General features: G+C 40.4%; 1 protein-coding gene across 4 annotated transcripts; it reads right to left on the bottom strand.

The window, feature by feature from the left end:
- Positions 1–287: 287 nt before the first annotated feature.
- On the bottom strand, positions 288–16,222 carry hic1 (hypermethylated in cancer 1). Of its 4 annotated transcripts, none has more exons than XM_042414273.1 (2): positions 15,949–16,222; positions 288–9,464 (listed from the first exon to the last, which is right to left on the bottom strand). In XM_042414273.1, the coding sequence occupies exons 1-2, from the start codon at positions 16,006–16,008 to the stop codon at positions 7,245–7,247; spliced, it is 2,280 nt and encodes a 759-aa protein (XP_042270207.1). In that variant the 5' UTR covers positions 16,009–16,222; the 3' UTR covers positions 288–7,244. The 4 variants fall into 4 exon arrangements, with proteins under 4 accessions (XP_042270207.1, XP_042270210.1, XP_042270209.1 ...); XM_042414276.1 differs by having other exon boundaries at positions 288–9,448; positions 15,949–16,034; XM_042414275.1 differs by lacking the exon at positions 15,949–16,222 and adding an exon at positions 14,073–14,252.
- Positions 16,223–21,379: the final 5,157 nt, after the last annotated feature.

Genomic DNA, 21,379 nt, shown 5'->3' with positions numbered 1-21,379 from the left:
ACTGTGAAATGGTCTTGATTGTGGTCTTTTGTCTCATATTTTTCTTTCAATGTGAAACCCATATTATGCACAATAAATGTGTCAAAAGGTTTGATATGTAAGATTTTGAAATGGGGTAAATCTTGTAATATAATTAAATTTAGTGGCGTGTTAAAAAATGTTTCATGGACTCTATATAAAAGAAATTTCTATTTAAATATTATTATGTCAAATTATTTCTTTTCATGTAGGACATGCAAAAAAAAAAAACACTTTACGATCAATAACTTGACACATTTCCCTGTAAATCCATTATGCAATTCACTTTATTGCCAAGTTGATTTTGAGTATAGTAACAAACAAAAAACATGACATTTTTCACATTGGCTTTTAAAAAAAATAAAAGCCTTATCAACATGATTTTATCAAGACATTATAATTAAATGAAATTATAAAAACCCACAATTGAAATTTACACAAAAAAAAATTAACTATAAAACATTTTTGACATGCAATAAATACATTCATTTCACTAAAGCAAAGTAAGATCAATATTGACATTGAAATGCAGAAATGCGAAAAAAAATACTGTTTGGTTTAATGTATTGCTTTTAATTGCTCTCTGTTTTTTCATGAGAGACCTTGTAAAACTGCAAAAGGAAACACTGGACATTATTGATGTTTCATGGACGACTGCTTCATGCCTGCTGAAATGAGATCCTGTTTTCCACTGAAAAAATCAAATTTCCATTGTAAATTTGTGATGTATGTATTCTGTCATATTTTTTTCATCCATTCGCAGCTACTGCTGTCTGCGTGGCAGTCTGCTGAACTTTCTTATCCCTGAACCACAACCAGTCGGGTACAACCACCTCGAAACGTCACAGTGATCTTCATTAGATCATAATCCATCATTTCTACATGTAACCTTTTTCCAAAACCAAAATAGACGATATGTGCACATGTGTGTGAGGACCCTGAGGCTCTGTAACATTTTGGCACAGGTTTCAATGTGTGTTGGGTGGAGGCCGTCAGTACAATCACTTTTTCTTTAATAATGGCTTTTTCTACAAGAAGCGACACTCCAAACGGAGCAGGGCAACCTAATTAAATCTGACCTAATCTGGAGAAGGAGTCTGCCATCCAGCTGTGTGTGTGTCTGTATTTGTGTCTGTGTGTGTGTCTGTGTGTGTGTGTGTGTGTGTGTGTGTGTGTGTGTGTGTGTGTGTGTGTGTGTGTGTGTGTGCGATATACAATCAGAACCTCTCCCTGACCAACTTTAACTCTTCCAAATTCCCGCTTGTTTTGTCCTTGCTGCTTTGTTTTTCTTTTAATTTAAACTTCTGGAGCAGAAGTTGTACACTGTAAACGAACCAAATTCCACTTAGTCTGTCTTGTGTTTTCAAGGTAGACAAAGAAACAGTGATCCAAGCTAGCAGATGCAGGAAGACATGGGCAGCCAGAACCCCCTTTACCATTCAACTACAAAGAGCCTACTGTGGGTCATAAATGTTCAGTCTGCATGAAGGATGACATCTCTGAGGGCACATTGACACTAACATCGGCAATGACCTGTAGCAATCAACAATGAGAGACAAAAATATTCATTTCCTCTTAAGATAATTTTCTATAAGAGGGGAATGAAATAGAGTAGGCTCACAGGACAAAGTGGGAAAAAGTCGGAGAGCAGATACACAAAGCAACCAGCTTTCCTTTGTTATTTACTGAAGGTTATGACTGTCAAGCACAAGCTATTTTTTTCTCTCTGTTTCTGTTTTTTTTCCTCTCAACTCTTCTCCCTTTACTTGTTCTCTCCATCTCAGCGCATGACTTGGCTGGTGCAGCCGAGGCCCGGCTCAATTGTGCAATTTCATACATGTTTACTTTACTGGCATCTTTCTGAGCATATTTTCCCTTGAACATTTCCCCTCACATTATTCTACATTTCCTCTACAACGATATGCTGTCTTTAATCTCCCTTTGTAAGCCATTTCTTGGCTGGAGGATCAGAATACAATAACGATGTCAGACTTTTTTATTTGGCCCATCATCTGCTGTATTTTAACACATGCCACAAAGTTCACTTTGGAAATTGATCAGGGCTTAAAGAAAAAGAAAGTAGCTCTTCACGTAAACATTTAGACAACTGTCTTCTTCAGCATGAAAAACAGCTGGAAGTAAGTGGATCATGAGAGAGGAGGGAGGGAGGCAGCGGGCGCTGTGGGTCAGCGGTTTGTGTTGAGTGTAAGAGGAGTGAAGGGACAGAGAGAGGTGAGGAGGGAAGCTGTGCTTTGAGGTAACGAGGGCGGTGAACGAGTGTGGCCAAACTGTGCACTGGAGGGAGGAAGAGGAGGGAAATGGAGGAAGCAAAGTGCCAGAGACGAAAGGCAATTGTGGGACTTCTAGGGGATCGTAAGAGTAATAAAAAATCACAATACAATGATTTTTCCAGAAAAGTGCAGTTCGGGGAAATAAATCTAAAGCAGCTGCTTGTAATAAAGACTCTTGAAAGTGTCAAGTCTCTCTCTTGTACTTCACCCTGCTACACTGGGGGAAAGGAGTTCAGACATGTAGATGGACAGGTGCACTATACACACACACACACACACTCGCACACATGCACACACGCAGATTAATTTATTGCAAAACGCTCGCTGAACTGCAGGCACATTTGTATTAGCTGACTAAACAGTTTTTGGATTCAACGGCTTGATTATGTATATTATTTGGCTCTAGCTTACATTTAAACATGAGACTTCATAAAAATTAATATGTACACTGGACAATAGTGGCATTTCTCCACTGTGCTCTTATGATTAGCCACACAGAGAATAACTCATAAAAAAGGCAAAGAAAAAGTCGGTCAGAAGCTTAGCTTGACAACGCAACCCGTGGAAACTACAAAGATTGTTGCTGAGTTTTGTTTTGAGCATCTGCGATGTCTGCTAAGTGCTTCAGTCCTTTTGGCACACATCGTGAAATACAATAAATGTCAAACCGCGGTATGATTGCAGATCAGGACTATTCAGAGTCACATAGGTGACCTCGGCCTGCTGCCGCTGGTATAAAGCTTAAAGGCATGCTTTGCATTTTTTAACATTAAACCTAAACCCTTTTTTGGTCTACACGGTGCTGCTGGAACTCATCCAGACCGTTTTTACTTCTATACTGTTAGTGTTATAAAAGTTACGGGCCTGGGATGGTTGCCATAACAACATTTAGAGAGGAATGAAATGGCCTGAAAAATAAAACAACAAATAAATATAAAAAGATCAACCCGCAGTTTATAGTTGGTGTTTTTTATTCATTTATGCATCATGGATTCATTCGTTTTCATTATATTAATTAACGTAACCAATAAACTGTTATAAATGCCTAATTTTATTACTTTGAAAACATCTTCATCTTAACCACTCTGGTGGTGAAGAGAGGTCTTCTGGGTTGGTGTGTCAAATAAATAACTTTAACAACGGCATATGGCACAAAGCCCCATGGGTTGAGTGGCTGCACCAGTAAATTGAAACAAGACTTTTCAAATTTTACTAATTGAGTCAACCACTGAGCAAAGGACATACTGCCAGTTTTTATAATTATGATTTACATTACAGTTTCTAGGCCCTTCCTATCTTGGTCCGGTGACCAACCCTGCCCCAATTTTCAAAAAAGTTCAAAATATGGACGCCAAAAACTGTAATCCAAAACATCCTCACCATGTAACAAAATGTCTGAATGGCTTCCTCACCATGCAGCCCTTGAAAGCCCACAATGTCGTATCACCGTGATACTGAGCAGAGGTTTATTCCCAAAGAGCAAAAAGGGGAAGGAAAAGAGAAGATACAGTCTACTTGTTTTCTGAATGGAGAGTTTTAGAAGTATGAACAGGCTTTCATACTGAGACAATGGCTCGCGTCCACCCTGCTGCGCTCTCCCTGCTCCTCTCCCTCCCCATTCTCCGTCTCTCTATCTGCCTCTGAGCAGAAACACACGGCACATCCTGCTCAACACAACACACCAGCCAAAAGTTCACTTCCTGCTCCTCAGCTCTTCTCCTTCACACCAACCATATTCCCAGGACATGCATTAGCAGCCGTTCATACGAATAGCATAGGGACACACAAACAGACAAGCAAACGCTTCCCCTTCTATAGATACTCAGCCCTCCCTCTCTGTCCGTCATACACATTAATGCAATTAAGCACATTTCAAACAGTGCACATCCTACAGAAATGTCCAGGCATTATCTTGCTCTTCCCTCCTGCACAGATTTGGAGTGACAGTGGAAACACTTTGTGTTATTTTAATGGTGTAAGGCAGGGAAATGAAGGGGACAGATTTTCACTAAAACTAGTGAATGAGAGCGGGTGAGTGTGACTGAAATTCCCACGACCGACATCCGCCTGTTCCTACATTTTTAACACGTATTCACACGCTTGTGGACCAAGTTTTCACTGCCCGTAATGTTTCATTTCAGATGTTTTTTCAGTTTTTGTTTAAGAGCTTATCAACAGAGTCCCAAAACTTGAGGCATCGTCCAAAACAAGCTTGCTTCCTGTGTGTTTGTGTGCATGTGCGGCCTCAGTCTGACTCTCGTTCGAAAGTTCGCTAACCTTTGGAAAAAAGGGGTCAAGCAATATGAGGCTAGATTTCATACTCGCCCAGCAAAGCAATTGCTTGTCTGTTTAGGGAAGTACTGATAATGCCTCATGTCTTGTGCACAAACAGAGGCATTTCAAAACATTACACGTGTCACTTAGACTTTATGGTAGTTGAAACCAAAGACCAATGCCACCATGCTTGCTAAAGTGTGGTTCAGAAATTCACAAACAGCCAGTTAAGATACTATCAAAATGACTTTGCCTTATGTTATAAGAATGGAATTGGTCAGACCGACACAAGCCTCTTTGAGGACAACACAATAGAAAATGTATACCGCATAGTAGAAATAAAAACAAAACAAAAAATTGTTAATATCACATGTTATCTCTCCACCAAAAAAAAAAACTGTAACAAGAAATGTATAAACACAGAAATAACCACAGGTTTAACACAGGACAATTGCCCTGTTAAAAACAAAAATTTAAAAGTGTGTGTGTGTATGTGTGTGTTTACATTGATATTCAAAGGTTTACTAAAGCTTAGCGTCCCCATGCTGGGTTCAGTCCTGAGGTAAGCACCAGTTTCATGTGCGCTGCTTTCAGTTAAAATCAAAATGAAGTAAAGAAAAGTAAGTGACAGGAAACAACATTGTTTGATATGATCATATGCTACAGAAATGAAGCCCTTAAATTATTGTTACATTTTAAAAAAACAATCCCAAAAGTCAGGCACATTGTCTCTGTTTTTTTTTTTTAAGCCTTTAAGATTCACTACGTCTATCACAGTGTATTTATGGCTTTAGTCTTCACATTCACCCACTGAGGTTGGCATTGGCACTATAGTGGTCAGACATTTTCTAATCTGAATCAAGGACCAGTAAAAGTGGAAAAAGGAAAAAAAAGAAAAGGCCAGCATGTTCTTTGGAATAAACATTTCAAGACAAAAATGTGCCTTCAACCCACAACCTTTAAGTGCTCTTTTGTTTTCAGGCTGGAGGAACTGCTGGTCAGCCAACACAGAAATATGTCATTCTTTGTTTCCGAGTTTGATACCAACAGGGAAGGGTTACTGGGCTCGGATATGACGTTAATAAGTGGATCAGAGGGGTAAGATGGCAGGCATGAAATGGGACATCATGCCGGCGAGCAGTGCGAATTGTCCAGGAGAAAGTGAGATTTCACAGGGATTACTGGAGCACAGCAGCTGGGGCGTGCTGTTCACCCGCTGGCTTCCAGGGAAGACCCACAAACCCCTTCTTATGTTCATATCACTGACAGATTAGCAGCTCGCTATGTGTGTGTGGAAGGGGGGGGAGCGTATATGTGTGTGTGCGGTGCAGTGGAGCGCTTTTAAGGCAAAGGGTTGAGTACAGCCCTCACTTTGGCCTGTCAACAGTAGCAAGGCTCCCAGACATGACACTACTAGGGAGGGAGGTCAAATGAGAGGTCGGACAGGGGACAGAGCAGCGTCCAATGTGGCATATGACTACTGCCGCTCTACAATTAATCATCAAGTGAAAGGAGTAACTGCTCCTGACAGTAAATGACAGATTTCTGTGTAATCGATTCTGACCTGGTCCCTGCCTCTCTGCTCGGCTGCATTCATATTGTAAATATTACACAATGTCAGAGGCAACACCCATGCTTCGTCTACACCATGAAGCTACATGCATCATGAACAGGGATTAGTGTGTCATCAGTTGGGTATGTGCAATCATGTCCCAGTTATGAGATCACAGGGCTGTGCTTGCTGTTCCTCAATAACAACTGAAAGCTAAAGGATGTTAGTTAAAATGCAATGGAAGTTTTAGCTCAAGAAGGGTTACACACTGAGTGTGAAACTGATTAAGCTACCATTACTGTCAAATAGCATGAGGTTCTGTCTGCACAAATATGCGGGGGAGTGGGTTGCTTAAAAATGTGGAGAAAATAAAGCAGAGAAGACTTTACCGAAATGCTGAGGCAATTGTTCTTATCGTTCAGTCATTTCCTTGCGACTTGGGAAGCAGGAACATGATGGGGAGAAGCTGGAGAGTGAGATACATAAATTGTCCAGTACCCCAAAAACAGAAAATTTTAAAAAAGAAAAAAAAAAAGAAAAATAATCCTCCCATTACTTTAAAGTCCAGAAGAGTTGGCTTATTCATTTGGTAAAAGTTCCGCTCAGGTCTGGACACAAACCCTGAATCTTGTCCTTATGTGCTTTTTTTCTTTTTTTGTACACAGATGATACTTTATAGTACACAGGTTTAGGGTCTGATTGCAACGTTTCCTTGCAACAGTTTCTTTTTGGATTTCATCATAATACAAAAATAAATAAAACAATTTCATTTTGGTTTTCAATTTCTTGCTTTGGCTCAATGGCTGGAATTTTTAAAAAATGTTTGTTTGCTTACACTGTACATAAATACTGTACTTCTTCGAGTGAGTGTCCCTTGGTCACGGAATAGCACAGTGCTCCTTTATGAAGGAGGATTTTAAGATACATTAGATGCATAGAAAGGCACTTAAAGTCTACACATTTTGGTGTGCATTAGCAGACTAATTCCTTTTGGCCTGAGTCTGAGGTGCAGAGGAGATATTGAGTTGAGGTGAATGGCTTTAGAATACTGCAAGTTGTGTGTGCACACAGATCTATTGGTGATTGCCATTTACACAGGTCATGTGGTCTTAGCTGGGTGAGTAGCGGTCGATGGTGCGGCCTTCAGAGAGGGCCTGTGGGGGAGGGGGCAGGGGTTGGCCCAGGACATCCATCTTGTCGTGGGTGAGGCCCAGGTGCTCCGAGGCCAGTTTGGACAGTGGGTAGAGGCTCTCCATGGCCTTTGCATCAGCTACCAACTGCTGCTGGGCCTGGATGAGAAGCTCATTGGCCTTCTCTTGCTTCAGCCCCAGATGCTCTGCTGTGTATTTACTCAGAGGATAGATGCCCTCTGCAAAGTCCAGCTTCAGTTTCCCATCTGTGGTCAGGCCCCCTGCAGTCCCTCCACTGCTGTGCATCTTCATGTGGCTGATGAGGTTGCGCTGCTGGGCAAACTTTCCTCCGCACACCTGACATTCATAGGGCTTCTCCCCAGAGTGGATGCGCATGTGCTCGGTGAGGCGGTACTGGCGGGTGAAGCGCATGCCACAGGAGTCGCAGGCAAAAGGCTTAAGGCCCAGGTGGCTCCGCATGTGGCGCGTCATGGTACCACGCTGTGTGAACTTCTTGCCACAGATGCTGCAGGGGTAAGGCCGTGTCAGCCAGTGGGTTTTCTCATGCTGGCGCAAAGTGGCTGGATCTTTGTAGGACTTCTCACAGCTGGAACAGCGGTAGGGTCGGATCATCTCCACATTCAGGTTCTGACTGGACTTTGGCTCCAGGTGGGACAGACTGTTCAAACTATTGCTGCTGTTCATGCTCCCATAACCATTTGTATTACTGCTGATGTTTTTGGTGTTGCTGTTATTGCTGTTTCCCATCTCCCCACCAGAGTTGCCATACAGCTCTTCTTCTGTGTGTGTCTCCACATGTGCATTGAGCTGCTCAGAGCTTGGGAAGCCTTTGTCACAGGGAATGCAGACATACAGATTGTCCCCAAAGCTCTCTGGTTCATACGGCATGTGGAACCTCCCCATTGGTCCGGTAGGGGACGGGCGGCCTTCACTACTGCCTGTCTCCTCTGTGCCTGACCCGCTCTTGTCGTCAGCTCCCTCACTCTCCTCCCCGGTCTTGTGGTGGTTGTGATGCTGGTCTCCATTTTCACCCCCTTCCTCTTCATCCTCATCTTCATCTTCATCTTCAGCTGTGTATGACAGTGGCTCATGTTTCACCCAGCGGTAGATGTTGCCCATCTCTCTGCCACCCTCCCCGCCTTCTGTGGGGGTGTCGGGGCTGGGGGGGCATGGATAGCGGTCTGTGCCCTGGGAGCCTGAGCGATGCAGGTGGGGGAGGTGGGGGCCAAGTGGCTGGTTGAGATGGGGAAAAGGTGGAGGAGTGAGGGAGCCTACGTGGTCTGTTGACTCCTTTTCTGAGGGGAAGGCCCTCCCATTCGTCCCCTGCATGGGACTGGTACGGCCGCTCAACGTCCCGTCTCGCTCCTCATTATTGTGAGTGTTTGCCAGATGGGATTGAGAGGGTGTGTGCTGAGACTGGGAGTTGGGGCTTTTCTTGGAGAGATCAAGGCCATAGTTGGGGGAGCAGTTTCTCTCAGGAAGGGCTGAGTGCAGGCCTAGCTGGGCAGGCAGAGCTGGGTGCACGGACGGGAACACCTGAGAGCCCTGGGTGGAGGTGGGAGCATACAGCTCCCCAGCATGGATGGCTAGTCGATGGGGAACTAGCTCCTCTAGTGGTGCTCCCCGGGGTGTATGGCTATTCATAATTCCTCCTGGAGGGCAGGACTGGATGACAGGAGTAGAAACCCTATACCTGCCACCCATACTATTGGGCCCCATCTTTGCATAGGGCAGAAATGCAGGACCTGGGCGGGGAGGGTACTTGCCATTTCTTTTCAGCTTCTTTTTGCACAAAGCCACTAAGTCAAGCAGCTGTAGGTAACTGGCTGCTGCCAAAACAGCCCCTAGATTGGGTTCACTGGGAGAAGTGGGGTCTCCATCACTAAGGCGGCCTGTGTAGATGTAGTCCAGAATGACCCTGAAGACCCCTGGACTCACCATCTCGTGGTCGAGGTTGATGAGATTGTCATGGACCACCAGTGACTTCAAGTAGAGGCTGCTGGCAGCAAGAATGTTCTTGTGAGCTCTGAAGAGGGCGTTCTGCACCACAATAATAACATCACAGAGGAAGCCCTTGGTGCGCTGGCTGTTGAGCTGCAGGAGGAGATCCCTAGCATGACTTGGAACTTCCATGGCATCCAGCATCGTCTTCAGTCCGCCACCTGCAACAACAGATATCTGTAAAATGTCATGCAGCAGTCAGCATTTCAGAATATAAAAACACAATCAATGTGCAATTTCTGCAATACAAGAATGACTATTAGTGCTTTTGATAAAAGGAATCCAAGAGCAGCTGTGATTCACACATCAGGCATGTTAGAATATACTGGAGAGATTTCAATGCCAAAATGTATGATTGGCAACTCATCAGAAAAAGAAGGTGTTAAAGAAAATTGTAGGAGTAGTATGGAAACTAAAATAGTTGATATCTGCATGACAATAAATATTAAAACAAAAAATAATGATTTGTTGAAAAAATCCACAGTCAAGTGGAAAACTTCATTTTATTTTAATTAATTTTTCACGCAAAATCTTAATATCAGGATTATTATTTCCTGATTCCTAATTAATTTGTAATACAAGATTTAAATATTTAAGTAGTGATGTTTAATTTATAGATTCTACTCAATGGAACAAGTAAAGAGTGCAGAGCTTATGTGTGGGAAGTGCACACAGAGGCCACTCAGTGAAAGTGAACTTTTGTAAAGGTGAGCGGTTGCAATGGTTTTCTCATTATCAGAAATTCAAGTCTACGCGTTCACTTCCTCTGCAGCAAAGCAAAATGAAAAAAAGAACAAAACTCTGAGAACCACAGATCTATATTTTGTAACTGCTGGCTTCCTGATAAAGTATTCCACAAGCGGTACGCAAAGTTTTAAACAAAGTAAGGGATGAATGTTTCACAAGCATGATGAACAGCAGGTATAAACCTGCGGGGGAAAGGACACATCCAAAAAAAGATAGGTCTTTCGGCTCCCATTCTGCCCAGTCATATAAGGAACACTTAACGCACAGGATGTAAATCAACATAAGATGGTTCAAAACTTTACGTTGAGATGGCTCAAGGGATCCACACGCAAACACACACACACACACACACACACACACACACACATACACACACACATTCATGCACACTCAAATATCAACACTAATTGTTCCATCAAGCCTAAAATAAACTGTATCAGCTGCACGCATGAAACACGATGTATTGTTCAATCTGTGGCATCTGAGGATAGTTTACTTATGAGATTAAACGTCTCAAACTGTCCCTGAGGGCTTAGTCTCACTGATGGGAAACAAGCAACTAAATAAATATCATGTCATCTGTCTGATCATGGTCTTCCTGACACCAGCTCATTCACTTCTTGTTTATTTCATTCAGTGTACGTGCTCAGCACAAGAACAGGAAAGTACGATTTTTTTTGCTATCTATTGCTAAAACTGAAAAGTCACTCCGGAGTACAATTTTAAGCGGTGTAAATCTGATCATGCATGCTCAGCATCAGGCGTATAAAATCAAAAGTTTGCCATCACTGTTGAAGTGGAAAATGAAAAGTCAGAATAAGTATGGTTGGTGGTGATCACATGGCCAAGACTCATCAATATGAAAGAAAAAATATCTTTTTAATAAATTAACTGACATAAAAGTATTCAAGATTTCTATTCTCAAAGGTGCTATCCTCATATCACTCCCAAAGTATGACTTTATGACTATTTATTACTTCTTGCTTGGTCATAAATATTAAAAAAAGAAAGAAAGGAGAGTAAAAGACTATGAATAAAAATGTGGGTATGGCAGGTTTAGGTGAGTTTACGCTCCATCATGTCCCCAGTTGTCATCTAAAGTGTTTCCACTTCTGGTTTCTGTCTGGCTTTGGTTACTAAACGGTCATATTTTACTATAAATTTCAACGCCGGTCAGATCAAACGTGTTTAGAACTCAGGGTGATACGAAGAATAGGCCGAGCACTTTCCATAACGTACTGAACTTTCGCTGAGTCTCTACTGCATTAAGGGGTATTCATCTTACTGTTACTGGTTATTGTGTGGAACATAGTGACACATTGTGTACTCACACGCACACTCTTTTTGTACATTCTCGTCTGTATGCAGTCTACAGCGCCGTAGGATATGACAGAGCTCAACTGCATCATAAGCTTTACAGAAAATTAAGCCAATTGCATGTATTAATTTATGACAAATTTTTTAAAAAATTGTTGAGCATATGAGTCAGTTTGAATCCACATTTAAAATATTTTTGCAAATTTTATAAAAGCTTTTGTGACAAAAGAAAATAAATATATTTAAAAAAGACTACTGTGCACCTGCAAACTACTGCGCAAACAGCAAATAAATTTTCGTAACATCTTGTGGTAACAACAGTCAAGGTTGCTGCTGTGGGTTTCCCACCTTTACAATACGGGTATGTCTTCTCTCGCTGTGATGAGAATCAGTGTTATGAGAGGCCACAACTTGCCTTTTAAAAATATCTGTAACTCTCTGTTTGATTCAGCCTACTGACAAAAAGAAAAATCCCATAGTAAAACATGTTTTATAAAACTCTTGATCTAGAAGGCATGAGTAAACTGCATCCTGTTAGAAACCATTTATGACTGCAGTGATATTTAGCCAGAGAACACACCTTTAAACACACTTGAAGCTTGTTTTGTTGGTTTGTTATGTTAAAATATGCTAAATTAAATCTTTTTCCTCAGTTGCACAGAGCACAGTCGCCTGAGAGACAGTTACTCGAGTCCCTCTGGGATGCATGGCTGTTTTCATCTGATAGCTGATTCTTTTTAATGGCCCGTCAACATGCTGGGGAAACTTAGATGATGATGATGTAGTTTACGATGATGGCATTAAGTTCTTTGCATTAGATTAATATTCATCGTCCCTGTGTTTTGTCTGTTTTGTCACTTTTGTGGTTTGGGGTGAATCGGAAGACTAAACTTCCTACCTCTACATTCAGCCTCAGTCACATAAACACTCCAGACATCTGCTTTAAACGTTGTGTTGACGTTTTATTTTCTTTCATTTCAATTTGCTGCCCATACTCATAGCCTTGTTTATTTTAGAACCCATTTTACCATGATCATACATACTCCACTTCAATTCATGAGACAACACTGCAATACAAGATGAGTATAAATTTGCAAGAAGAAATGTTTTACTGTAGTTTTATATGACTTTATGTCGACTAATTTACTCTTTGTTATTTTTGTGGCTCACAAGAGGCAAATACAGGCTGGAGAAGCTTTACATGCATGAAATAGCAGTGTGTCTGTTTTACTCTTAAGTTAGAAAAACTGCATCCTGAAGCGCAGATCGAGCATTTGCACTCATGAGAGGTTAATAAGTTGAGTTTCAGTCCTGTCAGCAAATCAGTTTCCTCTTTGATTGCTGTAATTGCGCATCTAAAAAACCATAAAATACTGTCTGAGTTACGAGAGTAACAAAGCTTCTTAATCATGAGTTTACAAAAGCTCATTAACAATCATATTAACATAATATTATGATCAGCCAACTCTTATTCTACTTAAATATTAAAAAGCTATATTGTCATTTTTTTTCATTACAATTAATTCATGTCGTGCAGATCGTACAGCAGATTATTAATCAGAATCGATTTTAATATATTTTAATTGCATCTTCTTTCGAATATAATTTTCTATGCACTGGCGTCTGGTTACGTTTTCATGACATGCAATTTGTTTTAAACTAACTTTACTATTAAATGTCATGTTTTTGTGACGAGCGAGATTTTTCTGAGAACTTTCAGTCGCATTTTGCATGCAAATAATAACGTTTCTCTGCTGATGTGTGTGTCGTGGAGAGGTCTCGTACCCTCTGTAATCAGCTTTCTTCTGCTCCTCACGTATATTGCACAGTAAAGCGAAATCACGAGTGAAACCATCTCTCTCCCCCTGAGCTGCAGCGCCTCATCCTTTTACCTCTCGTCATCTCAAGCCAAAGAGCCCTAAATCACCTCCAGAACCAGAGCGTTTTCAACTAAGCAAGGTGTACCAGACAGCTGTTTCTTATACCCGTCTACAGACCTGTCAGCAGTACTGCTAAGAAGCATCTCTGTCGGCTGTCATAAAATTCAAACCCCTAAACCGTCCAAACTAAAAATCCCACAAAAAAATATTCATATTCTTCTGTGGTACGGTGACATTATCACACACACACACAGTGGTAGGCCTATTTTATATGTCCAACACAACAGGGAGTTCACGATTTTTTTGCTGTGTAGCTTCCTACTAAAATTTATTACTGAAGAGGTTGAAGTTCCCTTTCAACAGATGTCGATGTTCCCTTTAACTTTTACAGTAAATCTGGTCTCAGAAAACATGAAAATGTTATAAAAATTTGAACTGAAAAAAATAAATCATGTTCAAAAAATGTGTTTTTGCTGAGTGCAACACTTTTTTGATACGTTTTTACTGATTTTGGAAGCAAAATTCTCCATTACATCAGGCTGATAATGAGCCATTTTAAAAATGAATTGAAATATCTATGTATTATATTTCATCAAGAAAAAATAGAATTAAAGATCACGTGAAAAAATAAAAATAAGCGGAGTCTATTCTTGTCGATTTTAAAATAAAACTTACATTTAAAAAGAGGTGAAACGCTGCACCGATATTTCAGCGATTAAAGAAAATCAGCTTTCCTCTTTGACAGCACACACTGCACATTTTCATTTATAAAAATCTAAATGTCATCCTCCCTCTGTTGTGCTCTGTGCAGCAGCAGCAGCAGCAGCATATCAGCTCTTACCTGCATGCCCGATGTCTTCTGCCATCCGATCTAAGTCTCCCTTAATGATCATCTCAGCAGTCTCTGGGAGTCATATCTGACGTTTCAGCTTTGAACTGCCAGCCTCCAAAAAACCATGCCAGTTTTCCGAGCACGTCTGCCAGCTCTTTTTTTATGATTATTAATTGATATGAATTTCTTGTCGCTCCTTAGGTCCGTCCTCCCACCCACTTTTCTCCCTCTCCCTCTTTCTCGCTGTCTCTCTGCCCCTCCTCTCCCCTCTTTCTCATCCCCTCCTATAAAAAAAAAATACGTGCTTAGACCAGCATCAGTTTCCTCCTATTTTTTTTTTTTTTCTAGTAATTTCCTTAGCTATTTTTGAGTCGGAGCAATAACGCGCACCGGGATGATAATGGAGCCTCTATGCGCCTTAAGTGTTTTAGCGCCCCGTGTGATGTCAGTCTATAATAAAACTAAAAGGTAAAATCGAGGGCAGGAACTTCAAGTGACCCCGACTTGAACTTCTCAACACATCGCCTTAAAGAGACAGGCAGCTATTGTATACAAACGTATATATTGTTGCATATTTGTTGTTGCGCAGCCTACTTGCGCTCCGGAGAGGAGTTTGATGATGGAAATAACTACTTCATTACATGAAGGGTTGTTGAAACTTTTCATGTCAAGGACCTTCAATAGGACTCCCTCCAAAACCACCGCCTTCTTTTGATTTTATTTAGTCCCTGAGGCCCAAATTAAATCAAAACCAGTCACAATTTATGTTTGCTTTTTCATGAGATTTAGGAAATAACTTTAACAGTTTGTAACTGCTTTTAATTAAGGGAAATCAATGAAATAGTCGCCTAGTTGAATAAAGGTGCCTCTGACTTTCTGCTAGACCTCCACTGAGAATATTTGTAGAGGCCCCCCCAGCTTCACTTATAGAACAATCCAATTAGCAAAGTGGAAACTAATAGGGTGTTTGAAAAACCACTTTGAACACTTCAAAACCGCGCTCTCTCTCTCTCTCTCTATCTCTCTCGCTCGCTCTCTCCCTCTCTATCTCTGTCTCTCTCCTTCCCTCTCTCTCTCTCTCTCTCTCTCTCCCTCTCTCTCTCTCTCTCCCCCTGTGTGTGTGTGTGTGTCTCTCTCTCAGGTAAAACACCTGTGCAGTAAAAAGCTCTCTCACTCATCACCTGCACATGATTGAACCAGACAGCATTACTAACTTTATATTGTAAATGGGCAGATTAGAGTTCTCTAAATAATAGCAACACAGGTCCATAAAGGCCATTTCTAATTAAATTGAATAAACATCCGCACCTACTTAAAAACTACTTAACTTTTTTCATGATTGATGACAAAATATCTTTGTGATAAATAATAAAAAACGCAGCTGTAAAATAACCCCAGATTGTTTTGTCTTTAAAAAGAACTTGCTTCCCAACATCTTCTTTTAATATTTTCCCTTTTCCAGACTATTCAATGGAACAATAAAATATTAAAACATTTTGTTTCATGGGACTTTTATAAATTGTAAGTTTATTTCTTACTTCACACCTACATATTTTGTTATGAAATCCCTCTTCTCAAGATTCCCAGTGTTTTGGATGATTTAAATATGCATCTATCAATATTATACATTTAAAAATAGAATTAAAATATAGCTAAATATAGCCGAAGTTACATCAGATAAGCTTTAGGCCGGACATGGCGATCCAGATGTTCAGGCATTGTCTGTGAACGCTACATCAGGACTATTGGCTCAAAAAGGCGAAGACACGAGGCACAGTGGATGAATTTATCACCGTAGTCCTCTAAAAGCTGCTCATTCTGAGTGTGTATGATCCCACGTCTGTGTGGATGCCATCACTGCCTCTCTGCCGTATCTAGCGCTTACCTCGGACTCATGTCTGGTGCTCTGGCCGTATGTCTGCTCTCCTTTTCGGCATTCCCTCATTAAGACCTCCGCTGATTCCCCCCGAGTGTTGTTCTCTCAAAAACTGCTCTTCCGCGTAATTTTGCAGCCCTCTATCTCTGCCGGTTTTCCCCTCTTTCGTCCTCTTCCATACACCAAATTTCTCACACGTTAAGAAGACTATCTGACACTTCAGACTGTGTTGGGGTCCGGTCGGACCAAACCTGCCGGCGGAGACTTTACGCGCACAGCGACACCCAACGGCGCACTGAGCGGCAGCGAGTCCCATTGGTTTAATCAAGGGGGGGACATGCTGTGCAGTGATTTGGGAGCAAATAAAAAGGTAGGAAAGCTATTAAATCTAATGTGTGAGCACTAAAAACACAAAGCAACCCATACAGCAATGATACTGATTAGGTTTTTATGCTGCAAACCTGCCTCATAACGATTTATGTCAGCATGAAAAGGCTTGTGAACTCCCTGCAGATCAAAGGTAAGTAAAATCAGTTCAGGTGAGGTAGACTTTAGTGATAAATCACCTTCATATTTACAATAAAATTTACAGTGGTGAAAAAAGTTTACAGATATTTTACTTTAGTAAAAGTAGCAATACCACACTATAAAAAATACAAAAGTATTGGGAAGAAAGAAAATGTATTTAAAGTATCAAAAAGTACTCATTATAAAGAATGGTCCCTGTGAGCATTATAATGTTATATTATTAAAAGAAAACATTACCATGTAAGCACTGTGATGTTGCAGCTGGTCGACGTGGAGATAATTTTTAGTTTTTGGTAGTTAAATCTATAACAATGGATCATATTTTATAGGTTGATTACGTGTTTTTGAGTGTAAAATTCTAAAGTAACTGTAACTGCCAGATAAGTGTAGTAGAGTAAGTATCAAGCAACTTAAATTGGAAATACTTCAGAAAAGTACCTCAAAATTGTACTCAAGTACAAAAAAGGCTTAGATTGGCTATAAAGCATTTTTAAGACAACCTGTCATGCAAAAGAAAATATGTAATTTTAACACCATGTATGTCAGACTTTTGGTCTTTTCAGAACAGATTTTATCACAACCAGCAATTGAGGTTTGTGTTGCATGATTATCTCAATAAATTTGATGAAAAGGAGGAAACATCTCCAGAAAATAGAAGTGAAGTGACTCCACACTGAAGCATTGTGATTTCAGTGTCTCTGAAAAAGTACATTTTTGTATTTTTTTTTTTTTTTTTTTTTTTTTTTTTTACACTGTAGTTATCAGGAGTCATTAACTTTCAATAAACTGGAATTCTAACCTAGATTTAATCTGCTGTATTTGGGTGTATTATGTCAGTCAGGCCTTTCTGTTATTATTCAACTTATTCAACAACTTCAAGTTTTTCCATAAGCATCCTGAGGTGTTTGAAAGACCGCAGATTGAAATTGATGAAACTAATTATTTCACCATCATTGAGGTCATTAGCAGACAGAAGATGTGATCCAGTGAAACACTTACCAGACTGTGGCCTGTGCGTGTTTGTTTTGATCACAATAGCAGCTGACAATCTCATAAAGCAGACCCTCTTCCTCTTGAGGCTGATCCGAGTCCAAGGTGCTGGTGTGTCATTGAAGTGATCTGCACCACCACCAGCAGCCTGGTGAAGTGGAGGAAGGTATTGTCTCTCACTTCCATGTTCCCTTGATGAACTGTTGATAACCTCACAGACAGAGGTAGGCAGCACTGTGTAAGAGAATAATTGTGTTCTATCAAGGATGTGACAGCAGGTTTCGATTCATGCTCAAAAATAGTTTTTTTCCACCAAAGGAAAGATAAGCGATGTCATATGCTGCTTGTCAGGTTGGTTATGTCTTTTTACAAAGCTTGATTTATATCTGTGTTAATGTACACATCTATTTAACCAAAAACAGTATTTTGCATTTGCATTTATCTGACTCTTAAAGTCTCTTATTAGCCTCAAATGTGGATGTATTGCACATTTTCTTTTTCAGGATAACCCAGGAATAATTGCATTCAAGAATAATGATGTATTGTCTCTGGGTATGAAAAGTTTTGTTACAAAATGCTTTTTTTTTTTCATAAGATATAAAATATAGTAGCTCATGACAGATCAGCAATTCAACTAATCAATGAAATCTGTCTTTTTTAGGTGTAGCTGGCAGTAACTATGGGCTAATAGCAGCCCCATAACCAATAAATAACACAAGCAAAAGCAAACTTTTACTCAAAGTAACAGTCAGGTTTGACTCAAGTCAAACCATGTCAGTAACCTTTCAAGTCAGGTCAAGTCAATTTTATTTATACACCCTGATATCATAAATCATACATTTGCCTCAAGGAGTTTTACAATCTGTACAGCATATGACACTTACAATCCTTAGACCCTCAATTCGGATATGGAAAAAAAGTGGAAAAAATGGAGGAAACCTCAGGAAGATTCCACACATGCACTAGATGTCGTGTGTGCAGAATAGACTAAAATAGCTGAGGTGCATACATATAGAAACTTCCAAGTGCCGCCAAATCTTTCTGACTTCATAGGAGGCAAAGGTCAAAACCTAGATTGTGATTTGTTTACAACAGCACCATAACCAATAATTAACACAGGCAACATATTCAATTAACACTTTACAGCCTCTTCCCTCATTAAGAATAATGGGACAAAACCAAACTTTTTGATGCACACATGTACCTTGAACCAATATTTAAACACATAAGGCCCATAGCTATTGATATTTGGACTGAGAGTGAACACTGGCATCCAAGTGAGACTGACAGAGTTAAAGGCAAATAAAATGTTTTTGATATGGTTAACATGTAACCTTATTTGAGAGGAAGGAAGATTTAAAAAGTGAGATACTACAGAAACTAATCTGTGTGTGTGTGTGTGTGTGTGTGTGTGTGTGTGTGTGTGTGAGTGTGCGTGTCTCTGTGTACAGCAGTTGTCTTCCCAGACAGACTTTTATCTCACTAATCAATCAGCCTCCAGAGGCCTGCGCTGAACATTAAACTTCAGCTTGTCAAAACACAATTTAACATACCGTAATCTGGAGCACAGCAAACCTGAAATGCTGAACTTTTAATGAACTGAAAAAAAAGCCTGCAAAATTGCTAGTTGTAAGCAATGATTCAATTAAAGCTGAGCTAGAACTGAGCCCCAAAAACACAACCCGGGGAGCCCATCCCAAAGAAAAGCTGTGCATGTCGACTGCCCCCAAAGACCAACACTGGAGCTGGAGATAAGGCAGGCTGAGCGGCTAAATCCCTTAACAGTCTGCTGTCACTCTCTAAATCACACACCTTTCCCACCGTTTCTCCAAGTGTTAGCGTTGCAGGTTTTTACATATGACATATATCTTGCAGAAGCTTGGTGGGTTGAATATGGAAATGCAATGAATACGCTTTTTTTACAGACATCTGTGAGCCGACATGTTGCAGGGTCACCATGTCTCTGAGGCCTGTAAAAACCTTGTTTCAATTTGGGTTCTGAGTGACAAATATTCCAATCACCTTGTTATTGCTCCATTTCTGCCTGGCAGCAGAGAGACAATAGACAGGACAGTCTAAAAGTAATCTCAACACCTTAAAACAGACACCATCGCCATCTGAGTGCAATGTCTCGCTTTCCTCAACTTCTTTCTTTCATTCTCATCAATCATCCTTCTCTCCTTTCTCTCTTTCTCTATTTCTTTCCAGTGGACATGGCCACACATATCTCCAGATGTGACCGCCCCACCATACCAGACACACCCCCCTCCAGCTTCAGATTCCCTTCCCCACCAAAAATTGAATGGTAGGCTCAACATTTACACACAGACCTCTCTTAATTCATTGTAATGAGCAGTTGTGCGACAGCTTTAGAGCACAGGCGTGCAAGGCATGTCATTTGAATGAGCAGAGCTGCTCTGTGCATTTGGTCGCTTTTCTAGCTCGCCCATCTGCTGGTGATGGACAATTATCGTGCCACGATTAGAGCCAGAGCAGAAATACTTGATTTGTTTTCTCAAAGAGAAATCTGTATGAATGCAAAATATTTTTTTTTTGTTATGAGAAGACAGACCAGTCTGTAAAAGTTTATTAACCATGTTTTATTCCTCTGACATTCTATGCTATCTTGCCTTCATCATTGTGGTATATGAGGTTGTTTCTGGTTTCACTGTCTACAGTTCATCAATTAGCCATGTGATTTTAGAAGAGACATATACATTACAAATAATATAAAACTTAAAAAACAAGACAAAATAAGTGGATTGACTGAAAAACAACAATTCTGATAACTGATTTTTATCATTTCAGTCAAATTTTCAAGCAAAAAGGCCAAACATTCACTATTTCCAGTTTCTCAGTCGCAAGTATTTCCTGCTTTTTTCTGTTTCATTTCACCAAAAATTCAATATAGTTCATTAGTTGCAGCTCCTCCACCTTTTACAAAATATATTTTTTACAACACAGTGCAAAATTTACTCTTAAAACATCAATGGTTAAAATGAGCTGAATCTCCTTATATACCATGCTGATGAAGGCAAGATAGCTGAAACAACTATCTCATTTAATTGTGTTAAAATATTGAGTGCAAAATAGTATCAGATTTTAAATGAAAAGGTTGACTTTTAATAACAGAAAGAGAAGGGCACATTCTTTGTGCCAGTAGCTACGTATCAAAAGACTACAAGAAGCTGACAGCTCACTTTCTCCATTTAGTAGCTGTTCTGGAGCTTTTTTCGGGTTTTTTTTAAGCATTTTATGCAGTTGATTTGTTATAGAACAGTGGAGGGATGACAGGAGATGATGGGAATGATATGCAACAAAGGTCGCTACCTGGATGCCAAATGATGACGTTCATGGTTGGCGCCTCAACCCCTTTACCACCAGGGAACCTCAATTCTGGACATTTCAATCAAATCGCACAATCTTCCACAGCGTTAGCCCAGTTGTAATGGAATTATGGATGTTCAAATGTCCATTTTCTGAGCACTTCAAGAAAAATAAGGAAATGAGAGGATTAAGGAAGATCGTGTGATACAACTGAAAGCTCCAAAACAGCTACAAAATGAAAAGATTATTCTGTCAGTGTTTCCAAGGTCAAGAATGAACTTTTATCTTGACTCCAACACTCTCATTAGATCAAAGCTCAAACACCTGCGTTAACATGGACTGAGACAACAACGTAAGTCTTTATCACGTAGAATATTTAATGGATATTGAACCAGGGCAGCTCAATCAGTGCACACATGAACCTTATTTACCATCATCGTTAGCTTAATCCTGCCTCTCCCTGCACTCCAGTGTGGGTATCAATATCTCTGTTCAAGTGTATCTCTGTGTATGTGGGTGTTTGTGTGTAAGCCAGTCCAATGGGCGTCTGCGGCGCACATGGCTGTCCGATGCATGGTCTCTGCTCCCTGGTCTC

Source organism: Thunnus maccoyii, chromosome 6 (assembly GCF_910596095.1).
Source record: "Thunnus maccoyii chromosome 6, fThuMac1.1, whole genome shotgun sequence".
Taxonomy (NCBI): Eukaryota; Metazoa; Chordata; class Actinopteri; order Scombriformes; family Scombridae; genus Thunnus; species Thunnus maccoyii.
Note: the sequence above shows the minus strand (reverse complement) of the source record. Positions and strands in the feature narration are given on the sequence as shown.